General features: G+C 34.5%; 1 protein-coding gene and 1 long non-coding RNA gene across 2 annotated transcripts; both read right to left on the bottom strand.

Moving 5' to 3' along the window:
- Window positions 1–15,171: 15,171 nt before the first annotated feature.
- On the bottom strand, window positions 15,172–16,401 carry LOC109172222 (probable disease resistance protein At1g61180). The gene is made up of 2 exons (XM_019321370.1): window positions 16,207–16,401; window positions 15,172–16,165 (listed from the first exon to the last, which is right to left on the bottom strand). Exons 1-2 carry the CDS (start codon window positions 16,399–16,401, stop codon window positions 15,281–15,283), a joined length of 1,080 nt encoding a protein of 359 aa, XP_019176915.1. The 3' UTR covers window positions 15,172–15,280.
- Window positions 16,402–17,980: 1,579 nt separating this feature from the next.
- LOC109172368 lies at window positions 17,981–21,434 on the bottom strand. The gene is made up of 3 exons (XR_002052746.1): window positions 21,407–21,434; window positions 20,942–20,975; window positions 17,981–18,010 (listed from the first exon to the last, which is right to left on the bottom strand). It is a non-coding gene; the product is annotated as an uncharacterized LOC109172368 (long non-coding RNA).
- Window positions 21,435–22,804: the final 1,370 nt, after the last annotated feature.

A 22,804-nucleotide genomic window follows, 5' to 3' on the forward strand; every position in this document is an offset into this window, starting at 1 on the left:
AGGTCTTTCAATTTTCGTCATGTGTACCCTGAAAAGATCAGATTTTAGTTTGGAAGGAATGGAATGTTGAACTTCTTCGCCTTCATTGTCCTGGCCCTGCGAAAATTCTTCAATAGTAGGATTGTTAGATTCAAAAGAAGAAATAAAGGGATGAGATCCAAAAGAGGCATGTTGAGGGTCATTTATAGCTAGTTGAGGGTTTGGGTTTAAGTCTTGGTAGTATGATTATTATTGTAAAAATTGGTGGTATTGATATTCGCTTTGAAATCCCTGAAATGAATGCCGTGGAGGTTCAAGAGAAGGAGATTCTCTTGAAAATCCATGAACGGAATGTCGTGGAGGTTCAAAAGTAGAAGTAGATTTGCCACGATTTTCATGACTCCCACTCCCACTAGCTTGACCCTCTTGAGAAAAAAGATGCTCTGCTTGAACTATCCATGGTAGAATTAGAAATTGAAAGATATAAAAAATGTATAAATAAATAATGAGAGTTCAGTGAAAGAAAGTATTGAAAATTGTAGAAAATGTAGGCAATTTGCAAGTATTCAAATTTCGTAGAATGAGAAAGTAAGAGAATAAGAATTCAGAGTATTGAGAGTTTGAGAGAGAGTCAAAGAGATACTGAAATTTTGGGAGAAGAAATACTTGTTGAACTCACGCATTTATAGAAGGTGAAGTCTAATGAAGTGAAGAGTGAATGGCTGAATGCCTGAATGGTGAAACTTCAATTTTTTATTTTTTTTAAATGACAATTTCCCAACGATCATTTTCAAAATTTCCAAAATTTTCGGCTTTAAAGTCGAAAATTTCGGAACATGAGTGACAAAGACTCAGCTTTGAAATTGGAGCTCTAAGGACTAAGATAGCCGTTGGCTATCTTTAATAAGGGCATCCCCAAAAGGAGATTTTGGAACAGTAAAATGAATTTTCACAAATGGGAAGATAAGTTTTTTGAGGAGATTTTACTCCTGCAAAATGGGGTTCTTAGGGGGCCCACTTGCAGAGATAAAAGGAAGAAGGAGAAAGTGCATGCGCGCCTGGGCGCCTGGGCGCATGAATGAGCTGTTTTTAATTTTTTTTTTAACTTTTCATGTCAGGCTTTTTTTTTTTTTTTTTTTTTTTTGCTTTTTTTCTTCTTCCCTTTTTCTCTTCCCTCTACCCTCTATTTCCTACATGACTATGACAAAATCCCTTAAAAATGCCTCACTATTGAGGTTGCCCTAAGAAGCCAAAAGGGCCAAGTGGCCACTTGGCCCTTGGCGTTTGCTTTATGCGGGAGTCACGGGATAACCCGTGACTCCCGTACTCCTGCCCCACTGCCGTGTGGCAGTGGGGCAGTGAGTTAGTCCTGCAGCCAGCAGCTTTTTTTTTTTTTTTTCATTTTTTTATTTACGGTTTGGAACCGAAACCGGCGGTTCTGGTTCCAATTTTTTCATAACCTTAACCGGAACCTAAACCGTACGGATGGTTCTGGTTAGTACAGTGCACGGTTCAGTTCAAACGAACCGAACCGTGGTCACCTCTAAATATACCAAGTATTTGGGAATAACTTTTGGTACTCTAATACCGAAAATATCATTTTTGCATATATATATATATATATATATATATATATATATATATATATATATGTGTGTGTGTGTGTGTGTGTGTGTGTGTGTGTGTGTGTGTGTGTGACCACTGCCACCACCATCACCGTCGCCGCCACCGCCACCCACCGCCACCATCGCTACCACTGCCACCGCCACTGCCGCCACCGCTACCACCACAGCCACCGCCACCGCTACCACCACCACCACCACCATCGCGCCCCGCCACCGCCACCACCACCACCACCGCCGCCACCACCACCACCACCACATATTTTTATAAGGGTATTTATGTCTTTTAAAATATATATCATTTCTACTAGCATTTTGTACGCGCGATGCGCGAAAATTCATGCCCAATATTAAAATAATATATGTATTTTACTATTTTATACACACATATATGATTTATCATTTATAGAAATTTAATTAAAATATAATCAACCATTGAAGAAAGTGCTGGTTAATTTCACTCTTGCTATCCAAAAAGAAAAGCTCTTTAACAAGTTTCATTCCTTTTCAGCTTTTCTGCAACCAGTGTAATACTTTGTGAAGTTTTTAAAAGAGTATCTATTATTAGTCAATCTTCACAAACTCATAGAAGCCTTGCATCCTTTAAAGAGAAGACTCATTCAGACATCAGTCAAGGCTTCCACAAGTTGGAGAAACACAACGACATCTTCCCAACATCTTAGCTCTTAGGAAGAAGTTGATAGAGGTGGAGTAAACTCTAGGAGTTGAAAAACCTAACAAGTGGTTGTCCAACTTAGTGATCAAGGAAGCCAGCTTGGAGTAGTTTGTACTAGGAGTGATCGTGCAAACCCTTTCACGAGTTGTGAAAGAAGAGTGGAGTAGGCTTCGTTAACATCCGAACCATTATAAAAATCTCTCTCTCTATATCTCTTTTAATTCTGTCATTTATCTTTCGTGCATTTGCATTCGGACCTAACATTAATAATTTTCCAACGAAAGTATGCAAAGAAGAACCCTAAAACGAAACCAACATTCCGCTGTGCATTTTTCCGAAAGGAGAAAATTCGAAAGAATCAATTAGAGTCTATTCACCCCCCACCCCCCTCTAGACTCTCTTTGACCCTACTGGGACCAACATTGATGATACCAATCTTGCTAGGATTGTAGACCCCTCTTTTTATTGGATCTTTTGATGTTAGACGAAAGCTGAAGCAACTCACCATGTGATTCGGACTATGTAATACACTTATACGAATCTGAGTTGCATTTAGAGTGTTAAGTCTACTTCAAGAAGTGAAGACCAAGAGAAGAACGAGAGAACAATTTAGACCAAAAGTTAGAAGGGCCTAACTCTCGTATAACCAGCAAATGATAAGGAAGATCATTTGACTGAGAGGGAAAACGAATTGAAAGATGAGGACAATCTTTCGTGTGACTTTCCTGAGACCATAAGTCTAAGTCAGACTTAAAAAGACAATTCTTATAAATGAAACAAGTAGAATGTTATCTAGGTCCCAACACTGGGCAATTATCCTAGACAAAAGGAGTCCTAGGAATGATATTCACCAACACTAAGGAGCATTAAATGATTAGTACTTCTTGTTAACAAGAAAGGACAAAAAGCCATGCTGCTTTTTGACACCAACGGCTACACAATACAGCTGCATTAAATGCTCCATGCCCAGTGGATAATACACGCTGGTTAATAGGGTTGAAATTTCATCTCCCTCCAACGGATGAATTTTTCATCACCTATAAATACATCTCTTCACCACTGAAGAAAGGGTTGGTTGTTCAACTGATTTTATCTTTAGAAAAAGCTCTTCAAACAAGTTCATCTAAAAGCTTTTCAAAACTAGTGTGTGGTTGTGAAGTTTTCAAAGAAGCTCATCCATATTTCATACTTCACAACCTTGAAGAAGTCTTGCTGCTTATCACGTGAAGATTCATCTATTCATCGAGCCAAGACCTCAAGCTGTTGGAGAAACACGTCATTTCCATCCAACACTCAACTCTGAAGAAGAAGTTGATAGAGGCGGAGTAAACTCAACAAGTTGAAAAACCTTCCAAGTAGTTGTCCGGCTTAGTGAATAAGGAAACCATTTCACTAGTTGTGAAAGAAGAGTGGAGTAGGCTTTGTTAATAGGCGAACCACTATAAAAATTTCTCTCTCTACCTCTCCTTACTTACAGTTGTTTATCTTATTTGCATCACATGTCATACTGACCAGACCATAAGCTTTCATAACGAAACCGTGCAAAGTTCATCTTAAAACGAACATACAATTTCCGTTGTGCATAACTCCAAAAGGAGTTAATATGAAAAATCGATTAGAGTCTATTCACCTCCCCCCCCCCCCCCCCCTCTCTCTAGACTCTCTTTCGACCTTACCGGGACCAACAAAATGTTACAGACTATATGGCAAATATAAGAGAGGAATGTATAGTATTATCATCAGCAAATTATGGTCCACAGAGTGTTGTGTGGACCATAACAAAAAGTACATTTTTAATATACCAAATGTACATTATTTTATACTGAATATACATTATACAATATAATGTATACTTAGTACAAAAATAATGTACATCTCCTAAATATAATGTACAATTTTAATATACTAAAAATACATTCTTTTTAAACTGAATGTACATTATTTTACAGTATACAAAATATGATTCACACAATAATCATTAATCACCATCGTTTTTTTCATTAGACAAATTAGGCCAATAGGGACATGTGGGCCAACTAGTCACTATTGAAAAGTACAGTTATTGAGTAATACTTTGTGCTATAATCTATTGAGCTTTAAAATTTACGCCTATCTTAGTTGCTGTGGTTGACTAAATGGCTAATGCTCGTCTTCATAACTCTTAACATAATTTACTAATATCGTATGGAAATAATATGCTAGTGTTTAACAATTTCATGTTGCGAATCGTCACCAAATTAAGAATGCAGTAAAAAAGAAAAGAAAAGAAAATAAATAAATGAGATATATAAGATGGCAAAAAGTACTACAATATTACTTTAAAATTTATAAATCATTTCAAATATATTACAATTATTTAACATTATAAATCTATAAATTAGGTTAAATTTTCAATCATACATGAAACAATTAATTAAGCCAATGTGAAAACGGTTTATAAGATACGGAGTATATAAGAAGGGAAAATGTTATATGTACTCCCATTCTCAATGAGCAGGGGCGGAGCCCGAATTTATTGGTGCATGAGGTCAATTACAATCAGGACAGGCCCCCTATTCTATCATGTGGCTCCGTCACTGTCAATTACTTTTCGCGTTACGTGTATATATTTTATTGAGTACAAAAAAGTGAATGAATAAAAATAGTGGTCTTTTAAAAAAAAAAAAAAAATTCAATCATTGCATGATACCACAGAGAGTAGAAAATAAAGTATAAAGTAAAAGTAGATGTAATTTGTCACCATATTAATTAAATTAGACATTTAAGAAATATCTAGGAGCACAACTTGAGCAAATAATTGAAACTATGGGCCAACTTTTGGAAAACTATGCACATTTGAGCCAACAAGTCAGTGGGTGAAAAATTATTGAATGATACTGCTCTGTACTATAATTGCTATAGCTTTAAAATGTTTACCTAACATGGTTGTTGTGATTGAGTACGTAAATGACTAATGTTAAACTTGATAATTTTCAACATAATTTCTTAACACACAAATAATATGTTAGTATTTAGTATTAACAAGTTTTGATTCGTCAACAAATTGGCACGACTAGAACATCTAGTAAAAAGAAAAATAGGTCATCTATAAATTTAAAAATTATTTGAAATATATTATAGTATAATATAATGTTATAACGCATAAAATATTGTGAGTGTATCAAAACTCACAAGAAAGCCCTATGGACTGGATATGAACTGGATATGAATTTATTTGTTGGCGATATTTGTACAAATAATTAATGTTTAATTTTAAATGCCAATGACCTTGTGGTCTAGTGGCATAAAATGACTTTTCTTGTAGAATATAAACAAATAAGAAGAAAATGGAGAATTGATTATATATTGTGTCTTGTGTCTAAACCTCAATACAAACACTCTATTTATAGTGCCAAGAAGATGATGAAGAATGAATACAAAGAAAACAAAGAGACACATGGAAAACCCAAAAGACACATGGGAAACCCAAGAGACATATGGAAAACCCAAGAGACACAAGATTATTAATATAGATAATTAATATCATCAAATATCTCAATACCCCCCCTCAAGTTGGAGCATGCGGATCTGAAATGCCCAACTTGTGAAGAAGAAATTCAAATTGCCTTTGCCCCAGAGCCTTTGTGAAGATATCAGCTAATTGCGAATTGGTAGGAATGTAGGAAGGGAAGATCAAACCATCTTTAATTGCATCGCGAACAAAATGACAATCCACTTCAATGTGTTTTGTGCGTTCATGAAAGACTGGATTCTTTGCAATATGAAGAGCCGATTGACTGTCACAAAATAACTTTATGGTTTTGGGATGATGAACCCCCAGACTTAACAACAAGCCCTTTAACCATTTGAGTTCACAAGTAATGGCTACCATGGATCTGTATTATACTTCTACGGAAGAACGAGAAATAGTAGTTTGTTTCTTTGTTTTCCACGAGATTGGAGAATGGCCAAAAAAAACCAACCAACCCGTAAGCGATCACCGAGTAGTAGGACATGCGGCCCAATCCGAATCACACCATCCCTGTAGCGTTATATCACTGTCTGCTCGTAGGAGAATCCCTTGACCCGGTGTACCTTTCAAATAACGGACAACTCTCAAAGCTGCCTCCCAGTGCTCATCATGTGGTTCTTGCATGAATTGAGACAACACATGAACAGAGTATGCGAGATCCGGTCGAGTTACGGCCAAGTAGATAAGTCTTCCAACTAGACGCCGATAAGCTGTCGGATTAGAGAAAATTGGGCCACTAGCTAGGCCGAGTTTGTGGTTTTGCTCAATAGGAACATTAACCGGCTTGGCCCCCAACAATCCTGCTTCAGAAATAATATCAAGGGTATATTTTCTTTGACACAAAAACAGTCCAGAAGCGCTACGAGCAACCTCAATACCAAGAAAGTACTTTAGAGTGCCGAGATCTTTCATATGAAAACAATCGCTAAGATACGCCTTAAATGTCTTTAGAGCAACAGAATCATTCCCATAAATGATGAGATCATCGACATAAACAAGTACATTTATCTGAATTCCACCCCGGGTAAAGGTGAATAAGGAGTAGTAGGAATAGGATTGTAAGAAACCATACCCTTTCAAGGCCGTAACAAGTTTTGCGAACCAGCATCTCGGTGCCTGCTTTAATCCATACAAGGACTTGCGCAATCGACACACTAATTTAGGATCGGATGCCTCAAAGCCTGGGGGAAGCTTCATATACACCTCTTCATCGAGATTACCGTGCAGAAAAGCATTATGCACATCCATCTGATGTAGTTCCCAATTTTTAGAGGTTGCAATGGCAAGAAGCGCACGAACAATAGTCATTTTGGCAACAGGAGCAAAAGTTTCAGTGTAATCGATGCCTTCTTCCTGATGATTACCAAGAGCCACTAATCTTGATTTGAGTCTTTCAATCGACCCATTTGAGTTATATTTGATTTGATACACCCAACGACTCCCAAGAGCCCTTTTCCCAGGTGGGAGATGTTCAAGAGTCCAAGTTTGATTGTCTTCGAGGGCCCGAATTTCATTTGTCATAGATTCTTTCCAGCCGCTATGTGTCATCGCCTCTTTAAAGGATTTTGGTTCTTTTTCAGAAAGAATTGCTTCCATAAAAGTTCTGTATGGCACAGAAAAATTGTCACAATTAATGTAATGTGGTAAAGGATAAGGAGTACCTGAGGGAGACTGTGGAGACGGTGTGACGGATGATGGACTTTTAACAACAGTAGAATTAATAACATAGTCGCGCATCCACACTGAAGGAACTTTATTTCTCATACCCCAACCCATCTCAACATTCTGATCTTGGTTATTCGGAACAAGATTACTAGTGTGTTGTTCAGGTTGTGAGCTGAACTCTGGTATGGAGTCTGATTCAGGTTGAGAGGTTGGCTCGAGTGTAAAGCTTGGCTCAGTTGGAGGGTTTGGCTCGTTTGTTGAGCTGGGTTCCTCTTCATCAATGATTGCAGAAAAATCTTCATGAACAAATTCTTCATGAGGAATGGTAGTCGTATCCGTGAGGGGAAAGGGAAAAACATCCTCAAAAAATTTCACATCACACGAAACAAAAGATTCTTTGGTTTCAAGATCATACAGCTTCCAACCCTTTTTCCCAAACGGATATCCCACAAAGATGCACTTTTGACTCTTATTAGCAAATTTATTGCCTTTTGCTTTTTGATTGTGAGCAAAGCATAGACACCCAAAAACACGAATTGTGTTGTAAGATGGAGGACTACCAAAGAGAAGTTCATAGGAACTTTTGTTATCAAGCAACAGTGTTGGTGTCCGATTGATCAGATGTGCGACCGCAAGTACACATTCTCCCCAAAAATAAATTGGCAAACTAGCTTGAAATCGCAAAGCTCTCGCTACATTGAGAATATGTTTATGTTTCCGTTCAACCCTACCATTTTATTGAGGAGTTCCCACACAAGAAGTTTGAAATATAATTCCAGTGGCAGAAAAAAAATCACGCAAGCAGTGGAATTCAGTAGCGTTGTCACTCTGAAAGACTTTGATTGATTGAGAGAATTGTCTATCAATCATAGCGATAAAAGACAAAAACATTTTGAGAACCTCAGTTTTATCAACCATCAAATAAATCCTAACTGCTCACGAAAAATCATCTATTATAGTCAAGAAATAACGCGCACCACAAGAAGATTGATGTTTGTAAGGACCCCACAAATCACAATGTATTTTCTCAAATATTTGAGATGCTCTGCTATTTACTCAAAGGAAACTTTTCTCTAGGTTGCTTAGCACGAAAGCAAACCTCACAAGCATTATTAAAACTTCCCACAGTTCCAACAGCGGGAAGTAGCTTTACCACTTTTTCAGATGGATGACCCATTCGTTGATGCCAAAGATTGATTGAAGTTGTCACACCATTTACTGTAAGATGTTGCACTGATTCGATTCCCTTGAAGTAGTAAAGTCCATCTCGTCTAACACCCGTTCCAATCAGCTCCCTCGATTGGTCCTGTATAGCACACATATGAGAGTTAAAGAGGACACTGCTCTGCATATCATCATTTAACTGAGAAACAGAAATAAGATTGCAACTTAAAGACGGAACATAAAGAACATGATGAAGAATAATTTTGTCTGTTAATCGAACCGAGCCTTCTTGAGTTGCAACCACTGTTTTTCCGTTAGGTAAACCAACAGGGCAGTGAAATATATCTTTTGCATAAGTCATTCGAGTGGAATCACCAGTAACGTGACGAGAGGCCCCTGTGTCAATTATCCACAATCGTGCATCAAACTTACCAGTCAATTGATCATCAGAAACCTTTGTACCACTAATTAGCCCTGTTAATGCCTTCCATGGTCCGGTGAGAATAAATGAGATGAGGGAACTCCACAGCTGTCAGTGGGCTTTTTGGTTAAAGTGGCATTGGCACGGGGAACACCTCTACCTCGTCCACCGCGTCCTCCAAGCGCATTGTTGCCACGATTCTCATACCAATCTGGATAACCATGTATTTCAAAACATTGAGATACGTCATGGCCAGATTTCTTGCAGTGGGTACAAGAGAGATGAGATTTGTCTGGTTTATCAAAGCGACCATGACCCTTGCCAGAACCGGTATTGACAGCAAAACTCATAACTTCTGGTGACTTGGCTTCTGAGACTGTAGTTGAGCGAATTGTCTCTTCTTGAAGGACCATTTGATAAGCATGGTCAAGAGATGGTAATGGATCTATGGACAAAATATTAATGCGAACTTGTGCATAATACTCTGAACAAAGACCCATTAAAAAATGATGTAGCTTGCTATTTTCTCGCCGTGCCTCATGTTCACTGCCGGAGGTACAAGAGACACAACAGGAACATTGAATTATAGGCTCAAGGGTATGTAATTCTTCCCATAGTGTTGACAACTGGCCAAAATATGTAGACACAGACATATTCTTAGACTGCTCACATTTAACAATAGATGATTTTAATTGTTGAATGTGTAGCCCATTAGACACTGCAAATCTTTTCTCGAGAGTATCCCATAACTTTTTGGCATCCCTGTATTTAGCAAGAGAGCGTTTTACCTCAGGACTAATGGTGTTCATTAGCCAAGAAATAAGCATAGCGTTGATTGTGGTCCAATCCGACTGAGAACAAGGTGGAGTCGGTCCAGTGATCGTTTCATTAAGGAAATCAAATTTTCGTCGTGCCTCCAACGCCGTTTGTATGTCAGCAGCCCAATCATCATAGTTGTTTCCGGTCAAACGTGTCGGGGTTATGAAATCACCCGGTCGATCTTGAGGACCAAGGTAAAAGGAAGAGTTTGGTTCAATTTTGGGTTGAGGTTAGGGAGGCTGCGCCAACGGCTGGTTGTCGTCGGCCATGGATGAGTTTATATGCAGGTATAAACCTTAGCGTCTGATACCATGTAGAATATAAACAAATAAGAAAAAAATGGAGAATTGATTATATATTGTGTCTTGTGTCTAAACCTCAATACAAGCACTCTATTTATAGTGCCAAGAAGATGATGAAGAATGAATACAAAGAAAACAAAGAGACACATGGGAAACCCAGAAGACACATGGGAAACCCAAGAGACACATGGAAAACCCAAGAGACACATGATTATTAATATAGATAATTAATATCACCAAATATCTCAACATTTCTAAATAAGAGATCATAGGTTCACTGGGAGTAGTATTGACTCTTTCGTGCTTTTTGTGTTTTAGTAGGTTGAGAATATTGACTCTTTTGTGCTCTTTGTCCTATAGTAGGTTGAGAAAATTGTTATGAACAGATATTACAGTTGTAACAGAGTTTGTAGTACTAAAAAAAACAAAGGCTTTAAATGCTACAGATAAACACAGATCCTTATCCATGATATGGGGCAAGTTCAATTCAATTGAGTGATTGAATTGCAATTGGGATAATGTCATGACTCAACTATACAAGGAGATCATGGAGGTGAGTTGTTGCCATGTTTACTTCAATTTATTTTTGTTGAATGAAAACGAAGAACAAAACAATTGTTGTAGAGGAAAACCAAGACTTGTTTAACTTCATATTTGCCATACTAAGACAATGTGGCAAGCTAAGACAAACTTCAAGGAAACTCCAATTCCACGAGCTAAAACGAAGTCAAATGGTTATCCTATACAAGTTGTGTTATCTTATATTTTTATAATCAAAAAGTGGGAAATTAATTATAACTTTTGTCGAACGGTGCATATACACGTCAGAGTATTATTATAGTATACACTTAAGAATTAATTACAATTTCATATAGCAAGTGTATATACTTTAAAAAACTTCAAAGATAATACAAGTAAAATCTTGTTGCATAGGGTTTTGGTTACATCATATGCAAATGTGCCTCTGGCTACACAATCTCTGTGTTTCCATAACCTCTGTATTTGGAGACTTGTTGATAGACCTTAAAATATGAGTAATTGCATGTCAGTGACTCCCAATTGGAGATGCTAAGAACTAACTTAACAGTTACTGCAAGGTAACAGTGAATTTCAGAAGGCATATGAAAAAGGGATTCACAAGTCGAAGTGAGTTTTCAATTCCCAATGTTCTGATTACAGAATTTTGTCCAATTTTTTAAAGCACTTACACGTAGTTTATTTTTTAGGCTCTGGGGACCAACATATGAGGACTCCTTTATTTTTCTTTTGCAGGTTTCAAAGCTAAAAGCTTTATGAAGTTGTTCCTCCTATCCTTACTGAACTTGGCAAGGTAATTTAAGCTGCTATACATGTAGATTAATTTAATGGTTTTAAGAATATACTTCTTTTGCTAACTTCATTGGCAATGCCAAGGAATTTTAATACTTAAATAGTAACATTGAGCTTTGCTAGTGTAATTGAAATCTGAGATGTATGTATCGTTTCCCTTTTCCATGTGCTGAAAAATATTCTGATAGCCATTTAATGTTGTTATTGCATGTTAATAAAATTATTGTGCCTTTGTCCAGTCTGAAGTGCATCTGGTAGATATTATTATTCTGATATTGAGATCACAAAGCTCTACCATTTATCAAATTAATTTATTATTATTAGTATTCTGAGCATGCATGTTACGAAGGGGCTTTATCAGATTGAATCATGAGTTTTGAGTTTAATTTGCAGGTCAGAAACTCATGGCCAAATGTTTGTTATGTGTTGAAGTGTTGGGTTGGGGCTTCCGGCAAATTATGCTGTGCATCCGTATGCACCAAGCATGGTGCATACGGATGCAAAAACGACGTCGTTTTTATAAAACGCGCATCTCCCCTTAAAAAAAAAAAAATTAGGTTCGAAACTATAATTCCATAATCGATGAACTATAATTCCATAATCGATGAACTATAATTCCATAATTGATTAACTATAATTCCATAATCTAATCTATGAACTAAAATTTTCAGAATGAATGAACTAAAATTCCAGAATCTATGAACTAAAATTTCAGAATCGATAAACTATAATTCCAGAATCGATGAACTATAGTTCCATAATCGATGAACTATAATTCCATAATCCATGAACTAAAATTCCATAATGAATGAACAAAATAATGTTGTTACTAGGAATCGAACCTGAATTTTTTTTTTAAAGGGAATACGCGCGTTTTTAATAAAACGACGTCGTTTTTGCATCTGTATGCACCATGCATGGTGCATACAGATGCACAGCATAACTATTCGGGGCTTCCCTCCTAGGTGGTAAATAGCTCACTTTGGACCAAGCCTATTCCACTGCAATATTTGTTAGCTTGATGGAAAAGTTTGCTGACAATTATTTGGGTTGGAGAATGGGTTATTGGGTAGAACTGTAGAAGTTAAAGAGTGGATGTTGGGATGAAGTTGTAGGGCAGAAGTTTGCTTGGGATGAACTTGGGAAGAGATTTCCTAAAGGAACTTGAGAAGAGGTTTCCAAAGGTTTATTGGAGGAGATTTCCTAAGGATTATGAGAAGAGGTTTCCTAAGGAATTAATTAGCTTTCTTCATTTCCCAAGGTGGCTGCCTGCATCTATAAAAGGAGGGAAAATTCATTGTTTCATCACCACTAGAGGTGTCAAAACGGGCCAGCCCGGCCCAAAAATGGGCTGGCCCGTCTTGGGTTCAACTGGAAACGGGACGGGCCGACCCGTTTTCCCACGGGTTGGGATTTTCCCAACCCAACCCGTGTAGGACGGGCTGACGGGCCCGTTTATTCTTTTTTTTTTTTTTTTTTTTTTTTTTTTTTTTTTTACATGATTAAAATATTTATTGTTGTATTGCTTAGGAATTGAACCCATGACTTAAGTTAGTAGCCAAGACTATTTCCAATCAACCACATTAACCATAATGAACAAATATGTATATTTATATATATACAAATATGTATATACACATATAACATATACACATATAAAATTAGATTTTAATTTTTAATATGTAATATGTAATTATAATTTACCAGGACTATGTGGTCTAATGGTATCCGGGTTGGACTTCCATTTGGAAGGTTATGAGTTCGAGCCTCAGTGTGGAGGCGTTATTGGCTCTTTGTGTTTCAGTAGGTTGAGAAAGTATATGAACAAATACTACAATGTAATAGAGCTAGTAGCATTCAAAAAAATGTAATTATAATTTATTTAATTTATATTTAATACTAATATATTTTACATGTAATATTTTTTTATTTTATAATTATAATATACACTATTAAGTTATAAAGTTTATAAAATATATAATTTATTACTTTATGTAGTTTATATAATAAATAAACTTTAAATTAATATTAATATTTATATACAGATACAATTAATTGTATTAATTAATACTTGTAATAAATGTAATATAAATCAATCAGTTATATATTTAATAATTCTTGTGAATGATGTAAATAGATATATAATTATATTCAAATGTTCAACATGTGTTCTTAGCATAATTGGTTTTAATAGTAATAATTTGATACCTTAAGTAAAAGGTCAAAGGTTCAAGTTTTGTTAGCAACAATGTTTTTAAATATTAATAAAATACCCCATTATACAACACATTTAGGAGTGGGGTGGGTGGGGATACGGGTTATATGGGCCGGGCCGGGCCGGGCCGTGTAACCCACGGCCCAACCCGTATAACTCGTATCCCCCAACGGGTTACACGGGACGGGCTGGAAATCCTCCAACCCAGCCCGTGTAAAATACGGGTTAAACGGGCCCAACCCGACAACTCTAATCACCACTACACCAGACACTTCTACATACTACACATATTCCATTTATATTTTTTGGCAGAAGCACTAGGCCAAAAAGAAAGAAAAATTCAGTTTTCTTTCTTTCTCTTTTCACGGCCGTATGCAGCAGTTGAAGGAACAACATCTATTTCTTCTTCTTTTTGTTCTACTTTGTTGTGGGTTTGCCTAGCTTCTTTGGTGGCACGGCGGCGTCGTGTGTCAGCAGGTTTTATCGCACGTCTGATGGATTTGTCGTGAGGTTTGCCGAAGATCTTTGTGGTACTTTTCTTCATCAAATATTTGTAGAGGTCAGTGTTTGTTCCTTGCATCATCGTTTTGAGTAAGCTCGTAATATTTGTATTCTTTTTACCTTGTTCGTGGTGGTTGAATATTTGGAGTACGAGTTTGGTATCCCTTTTAGGCCTGTGAACGTGATAGAATGTATTTGGCCTAGAGTTGTTGTATTTGATGATTTTTAGGGTGTTTGGCTCGGATGGTAGCCAGCAACTTTGTACCCAAGATTTGTTATAGTGGAATAGTGTGTTGGTGGTGGTCCGTGGTTTTGGGGTTTTCCACGTAAATCTTGTGTCCCTTGTGTCTATTATTTATTTTGACTGTTTTGTACCATCTCGTATTTGTGCTCTTGTCGGTCCTGTGATTTTATTTGTCATAGGTGGTGAGATTTTTCCCAACATGAAGGAATTAATATATGTGCATCTTGGCATCATATTTAATTATTAAGGAATTTATGATGTCTGTGATGTGTTGAAAACATTTGTAGTAAGATGTTATAGATATTGATGTGTTGACATTGTAGAATATTGATTATATAGTTGGAATGTATAGGTAAAAATTGCTATTTTTATCAAATAAATAAGTTGTTTTTTAAAAAAGGACCATCTGCATTTGTTTCTATTCAGGAGCTGACGCAGAATGTACAAATTTTAAAAAAAGAAGGCTAAATTGCGTTTGTTTCTGTTATAAAAATCGACGCACTGTTGTAAAGGCAAATTTTTTTATTTAAAAAAAAACAACCTACGTCTAATGTCACCTCTAATGCAAATTGGCATATGCGCATGAAGTACTTCAGACATATTGGATTTTACTTCTGACGCAAATTGGTTAATTTTGTACTAGTGATAAAAAGTTAGTAGTGTTTAAAAAAAAAAGTAATTTGTAAAAAGTTGACAATACTTTGAAACGGATTAAAAGGAAAGTAAGAAAAATAAAGTGAGAAGATGCGTTAGGCAGCGACTTAAATGGCTGAGTCCATCATCTCGTCATCGAATGTGTCAATGATTGATACACAAGTATATGAAAATAAAATTATACATTACTTATTTTTGACCTTTGATTATTCAATCTGTCGTAGCTAAATTTGAGTATTTCAAACACATTATTTTCCAAGTCTTCCAATTGAAGAGAGTCATTTTGGAAATTATTAATGGCATTCCTCCAGATGTGATCATCATTCACCCCTCGCATGCTTGCGGCTACAGTGTTGAGTGCCAATGGTAAGCCGCCACACTTTTTGGCCAATTCTTTTGCATGTTTTTCAATGGCATTGGTGAGCACAGTATGACCATGAAGTAATAAATTCTCCTTGAACAAATCCCAAGCTTCATTTTCATTAAAAGTATTGACTTTGAACAATTCTTGGCACTCAATCTGGTGACACACTTGTAGTGAGCGAGAAGTTATAATGAACTTGCACCCTTCAATCCTATGAGGGTTACCCAATTTCTCCAACCGAATGCACTTCCACACATCATCCAATATGAGCACAGTTCTCTTCCCCACTAAGTGTTGGTGTAAAATGGCAGCTCTGTGCTCTTCATTCTCGTCAAGAAATTGAAGACTTGCAATTTTGGCAATGTCATCCTGCAACTTTTTTATGCTAAAATCTTGAGAAACTGTAACCCAGTAAACTTTAACACCAGACATTTTTTGGAGAATTCGGTTATGTATATGTTTCACCAATGCCGTCTTCACAACACCTCCCATCCCGTACACACCAATGCTCGACACTTTATCATCCTCTAACCATCCATATAATTTCTCTAAATTATCATTAGATGTCTTTCCAAATAACTGAGAGACGACTAGTGAAGGTATTGTGCTTTCATCCACATCAACTATTGTAAGTTCACCAATATTTCTGAGATCATCTTTGAGTTCTTTACTTTCTCCACTAATCCCCCATTTGTTATTCTTTCATTGAATGCTTCAAAATCGTTTTTCATCTCTTCTACTTGTTCAAGCCAACCCTTGACTTCCAATTTTCTCTTCTTTTTCCCTCCTTGTTCCAAGTTCATCAACGTTGTTTCTATGTCTTCTGCTTGACTAGATAGTTGAGTTACTTGTCTTTTCAGAGCTTTCATATTTTTATCAAAATCCTTAAATTTGTTATATGAATTCCAGGCTGCACTGACATATGGCTCGGCCATATTGTCTTCAAAAAAAAAAAATTAAAAAAAAAATTGAGTATATTGAACAATGAGAAAAACACTAATTTTAATGCAACGACTAAACTATTATGGAATTATCTCTTTCGATCTTCCAATCAACGAGAGCTAATGCATGCTATTCCTACTGTAAAACTACAGAGAATTTTATATATTTTAGTAAATTAAATTGTTGTCAAAGATCTAGTGGTCGATATTTCAATAGGTATAAGAAAATATGTATATCCTATGCTACATTGTAACAGAGTCAATAGTACTCAGTAAAATGTTATTGCCATTTTCACAGCTAAAGTTAAAAGTTGAAATATATTAAATTACTAGGAAATAAAGAAATGTTAAATGACAAAAACAGACGTATTTCGAGGAAAACTTCGATAACCGTTCAGAATGGCACATCATCGGCAATTTCTTGATGATGTTTTTTTTTTTTTTTTTTTATTTTATTTTTATTTTACAAAATTGCAAAACATTTTATTGCTAAAAAAAAAGAATGAATAATGTTTAAATAGGCTATATAACTATACGTGAAAATCTAATTGGGTCATTCAATTAAAAAAAATGTAACTGAGGTCCTGAATATTTTAAAATTATGCCATCAAAATTGACATGTTTCTCCGATTATCGTTGGCCTGTCAGTCATTTTATTAAAAATATTTTTTAAAATTTATTTTAATAAATTTAAATAAAATAAAAAATAAAAACACATTTGGAGGTGAAGGCGTTTTCTTGGCCTCCACTTTTGTCTCTAGGACGTAGACGACGAATGAACTTCATCACACGTTGGGAGACGAAAATGTTTTTTTTTTTCTAAATTTATTTAAAATTATTAAAATAAAATTTAAAAAATATTTTTTAATAAACTGATAGACACATCAACTGTAACCAGAGTAACATGTCAATTTTGATTTAATTGCATGATTTTTAAATGTTCTAACAGTAATAGCAAATAGTTTTAATAATTGATAAACTTTCTCAATAGAATTTGCATACCTTTGTGGTGGATGTTCTTCGAAAATTGGAACGTAGCTGTAAAAGTTTGGGTGATCTATTGCAGCTTACAAGCAAAGAATTACAAACTTATGCTACAAAACCCAAACTCACTCTAAGGCTGTGTTTGGAAACCCGGAAAATGATTTCTGGAAATCATTTTTCGAATTTTTGGTGTTTGACTACACTTGAAAAATCTAGTCAACAGAAAACATTTTCCGTTGACTAAGGAAAATGTGCTCAATTTGGCGGAAGTCATTTTCCGCCCTTGCTATTTCTTTTTTTTTTTTTTTTTTTTTTTTAGCTTCTGGCGGAACTTTTTTCCGCCAGAAACCATGGCTATGGTCCATTTTTATTTTTATTTTTTGTTTTAAACATTTTTAAAATGTATTTTTTATTCTAAATAAAATATTTAATTATACCATTCTACTCATTTTCCAGAAAATGAACCAAACACACCAAAGCAATTTTTCAAATGCAACCAAACACTGGAAAAGGAAAATGTTTTTCGAAAAATGACTCCTTTTCCAGAAATCATTTCCCAGAAGTCATTTTCCTACTTTCCAAACGGACCCTAAGATATTCCAAGGAAGGAGCGAAGGAACTTCAAGGAAACTGCCAACTAAAGGTCAAGGAAATGGAAAAAGAATTATTATTAAAAAACAAAACAAGAGGCCAATGGGAAATTAAATATAGTTATCGTCTTGAGCTTCCGTGGATTAAAGTCTAAACGGATTGCTAAAGAATTATGCTACACTTCGAAGGACACATGGGTTCAATTTGAAAGTTTATGACTAATGATGGTAAAACCACCAAACGTTATGCCATGGAATCGTGTTCACCATTCATGGTGAACACGGTTTCAACGGTGTTAGTGCACCGTTATCTTCTTCTTCTTTTTTTTTTTTTTTTTTTTGATTAATTACGTGACTGCCTACACATTCACTTTGGAACCATGCCTACACATTCACTTTGGAACCATGAGATTATGAATTTTCTGTTATGAGATTATGAATTTTCTGTTATGCGATTATGAATTTTCTGTTATGAGATTATGAATTTTCATTACATTCATAATTTCGGAGTTTCGGACATTCATAAATTATGAATTCATGCATGCACATTCACTTTGGAACCACGCCTACATATTCCCGTCCGAAATCACGGACATTCATAAATTATGAATCCATGCCTGCACATTCACTTTGGAACCATGCCTACACATTCACTTTGGAACCATGAGATTATGAATTTTCTGTTATAAGATTATGAATTTTCTGTTATGAGATTATGAATTTTCAGTTGTGAGATTATGAATTTTCTGTTATGCGATTATGAATTTTCTGTTATGAGATTATGAATTTTCATAAAATTCATAATCTTATAACAGAAAATTCATAATTTGATCAGTAACGCGCCGTTAACTCCACATCCGCGATTTTTTTTTTTTTTTTGCCTAAAAACGACATCGTTTTGACTTGTGTTCACCATTCTCGGTGAACACGATTCCACGGCATAATTTGCGTAAAACCACTATACTGACCTCAGATAATATTAATTCTTAATAAAAGTACTAGTATTTTACGTGCATTGCGCGATTGAGATAATGCCCAATGTTTTTTTATATATATAAAATAAGTAATTTAAAGTATATCAATACAAGATTATATTGTAATTGTTCATGCATAGATAATTGAATGATGAATTTACATATTTAAATATGTAATTCTAAGTTTATAAATGCAAGATAATATAGTCAAGATTGATTATAATTGTCAATAAAATAATTGTATAGGTATGGTTGAAACCAGGACATAATGGAGAGCAAATAAAAATTAGGACATAAAATATTAAATATATGCTAATATTGAAGAGCTAACTACTGATTGCCAAAACAAGGACATTGCGAGGTAGTTTCCCACTTCAATTTGTTGTGTGATTTGAATACTTTTTTTGTCAATAAATCCCCCAAGTAGTTAATATGATTGGCTTAATTATATATATTTTTTATTTTTTAAAAACTATTATTATTATTATTATTATTATTATTATTATTATTATTATTATTATTATTATTATTATTATTATTATTATTATTATTATTATTATTATTATTATTATTATTATTATTATTATTATTATTATTATTATTATTATTATTATTATTATTATTATTATTATTATTATTATTAAACTCTAGTCATTTTACATGTTAATCCAAACAGCTAATTTTTTCAAATATCTTTTTACCAACCGTTGATAAAATTCATTGGTTAAATCCGCTAATATAATCCGCTACTGTTAACTGCTGATTGTCAAACAAGGACATTGTTAGGTAGTTCCCACTTCAATTTGTTGTGTGATTTGAATACTCTCTTTGTTAACAAATCCCTCAAGTAGTTAATATGATTGACTTTATTAATTATAATTTTTTTTTTAAAATTTTTTATGGTAGTAATAAAATACTTGGTAAATAAATATATAACATTATTTTGTATTATAACTTTGATACTTAATTAAAAAATAGTGCACAAAAAAGATAATAGACAATGTAGTAAATATAATCAATTAATGAATTTGAATGTAAATAATTTTTACATTGAAAAAAAATAAAGACAATATAACTGATAAAATTATTTCTCTTATTTAATTTATTGATAATGAATAATTTTTTTTTAAATAAAGACATTGTAGGGATATATATATATATATATATATATATATATATATATATATATATATATATATATTTGTTTTAATTTCACTGTAAAAATAAATTGGGTAACTGTAATTTCACTGTAAAAATAAATTGGGTAACTGTAACTCACACCTCTATATATATATAATATATATTTTTTTAATTTTACTGTAAAAATAAATTGGTAACTGTAATTTCACTGTAATATATATATAGAGGTGTGAGTTACAGTTACCCAATTTATTTTTACAGTGAAATTAAAACAAAAATAAAAATTGAAATTTAATGCTTCAGATCAAAATACTCATATAACTTCATGTTTATGACTTTATGGTACTAGTTACACTAACATGCTCCGTTTGTAAGTATAAAAAAATTAATTTTCTAATTATTCAACGAATCAAGGGAATAGATGCATGGTACCTACCAGTGGGTCAAGAATGTTTCCTAGTCAATTATTGTACTAAAGAAATTAGGATAAGATCGAATCCAATGCCACATATCTAGTGGATGACCAAGACTTGTCTACGTCAAGAAATTTTGTTGTGATCCATAAATTAAAAAAAATAAAATTTAATATAATAAAGATATACAGAATATACATTATTTGATAGTATACAATATGGTGTAACTTCAATACTCAAATAATGTAGTTTTAAACATTTTGTAAAATACAGTTTAAAAATAGAGTATGATGCTGATTGACATTTTTGGTATAGAAAACCTAAAAATGCAACTGGGTTGGATGTATTCATTTTCAATAGGCGTAGGAGTTTTACTGATGTCTACAAACACCTAAGCAAATATAATTAAGAAGAATATAACAATTATGCATACCTTTATGAGTCCAGATCGAATAGTTAAAAGTAATCTGAAAAATAAATATAAATTATGTAAGAATTAATTAAAACTCAATAAAAACAATTTTAACAAATAAATTTAGAAGAAGAAGATATAGATTGTGCAAGAATTAATTAAAACTCAATAAAAATAATTTTACCAAATAAAAATTTAGAAGAAAGAGCTAGAGATAGCCGATTAACTCTTTTTTTAATTAAGTATAATTAAGAATAAAAAGTCTTAAAATTTAGCATATATATTTTAAATTTGAAATTATTTATACTAAATAGGTGTGAGTCACAGTCAGCAAATTCCAATGTTTTTTGAGCAGGTATATTTTTATTTTTTTTATTGAATGAAAATCAAGAAATTTTCGCAAGTTAATACTTCAGATCGAACAAACATTTGCTGCAGAGGAATTATAAAAAATTCATCTATTTAGTCAAGAGAATAGATGCGTACCTGCAGCACAGCAGCTATGGTTTGTGTTAGTCCCGGTAGTGATAAAGCGAGAGTCTAGAGGCGGGGTGAATAGACTCTCTTCGTGTTTAATTTGCTAAAATGTCACCTTTCGGTGTTTTAATGCAGCGGAAATGTTAAGTTTGTTTTACTTGCTTTGCACGTTTAGTCGTTATGGAAAATACTTTCGGTATTGGCGAAAGGAATGATGCGATAAGAAAATAAATGAGATAAGTAAAGAGATAGGGAGACGAGAGTTTTATAGTGGTTCGGCCAACTTTGCCTACTCCACTCTTCTTCCACAACTTATGGAAGGTTTGCACTATCACTCGTTAGTACAAATACACAAAGACTTCCTTGATCACTAAGCCGGACAGTCTTTGTAGGTTTTTCAACTCCGAGAGTTTACTCCGCCTCTATCAACGTCTTCTTCAGAGTTGAGGTTGGTAGAAAATGATTTCTGATTTCTCCAACGTGATGAAGTCTTGATTGATGATGGATGAATGCTTCACACAAGATTCAAGACTCCTTTAAGGTGAAAGATAAGGGTTGATGAGCTTCTTCAAGTATCTTTGCACCTTAATACTGGTTCACAAAAGCTTAGAGAGAGCTGAGAGCGTTTTTAAGAGCTTTTGTTTGTAGATAGATCGAGTGATAGAAAACCAGCCCCTTCTTAGTTGGTGAAGGTGAGTTTATATAGGTGATGAAAAATTCATCCGTTGGGGGGGAGATGAACTTTCAAACCTATTGTCCAGTGGGTAAGGACCGGGGAGCTTTCCGCATTAAATGCTCCATTAATGAGGTTGTACCTTGTAGCCGTTGATGGCATGGAGAGCCTTAGGGTTTTGTCCTTTAGCTTCAGGAGATAGTACATCTTCATTTAATGCTCCTTGGTAATCGTGTCCCACAAGTTGAGGTCCTTTTGTTCCTAGGATGTTGTCAAATCAGACAGAAGGAACATTCTTCTCGTTGTTGAAGAGGAAGAATGCTTGGTGAGATCGTCTTTAATAAGTCTGTCCTTTCGAGGTAGATGACAACTCCTGGTGAATTCTCGTTGCTGTACTTCATGCCTTGTGTCTTCTTTCGTCTTGGAGACCCTAACAACTAAGCATAACTCGTTTTCGTGTGTTTGTCTAGCTTAACACGAATTACATATATAAGAGTTATGGCAACTCTCGTCTAGGACGAAAGCAGTGATTGAAAAAACTAATGGTTAGGGGTCTACTTTCTACGTTACATTGGTATCACCAAAATCCTAATACAAGGTTCCTAACAATTTCCCCCCTTTTGATGATGCCAAAACCTATACTCTTCTTATAAAGCTGATAAAAGGTTCCATAAGGAATTTTCTATTATAAAGTCAGCCATACTTGAGAGTTTACAAGTCTTTTCTAGATAAAA

This window comes from Ipomoea nil, unplaced genomic scaffold (assembly GCF_001879475.1).
Source record: "Ipomoea nil cultivar Tokyo-kokei standard unplaced genomic scaffold, Asagao_1.1 scaffold0415, whole genome shotgun sequence".
In the NCBI taxonomy this organism is placed as follows: domain Eukaryota; kingdom Viridiplantae; phylum Streptophyta; class Magnoliopsida; order Solanales; family Convolvulaceae; genus Ipomoea; species Ipomoea nil.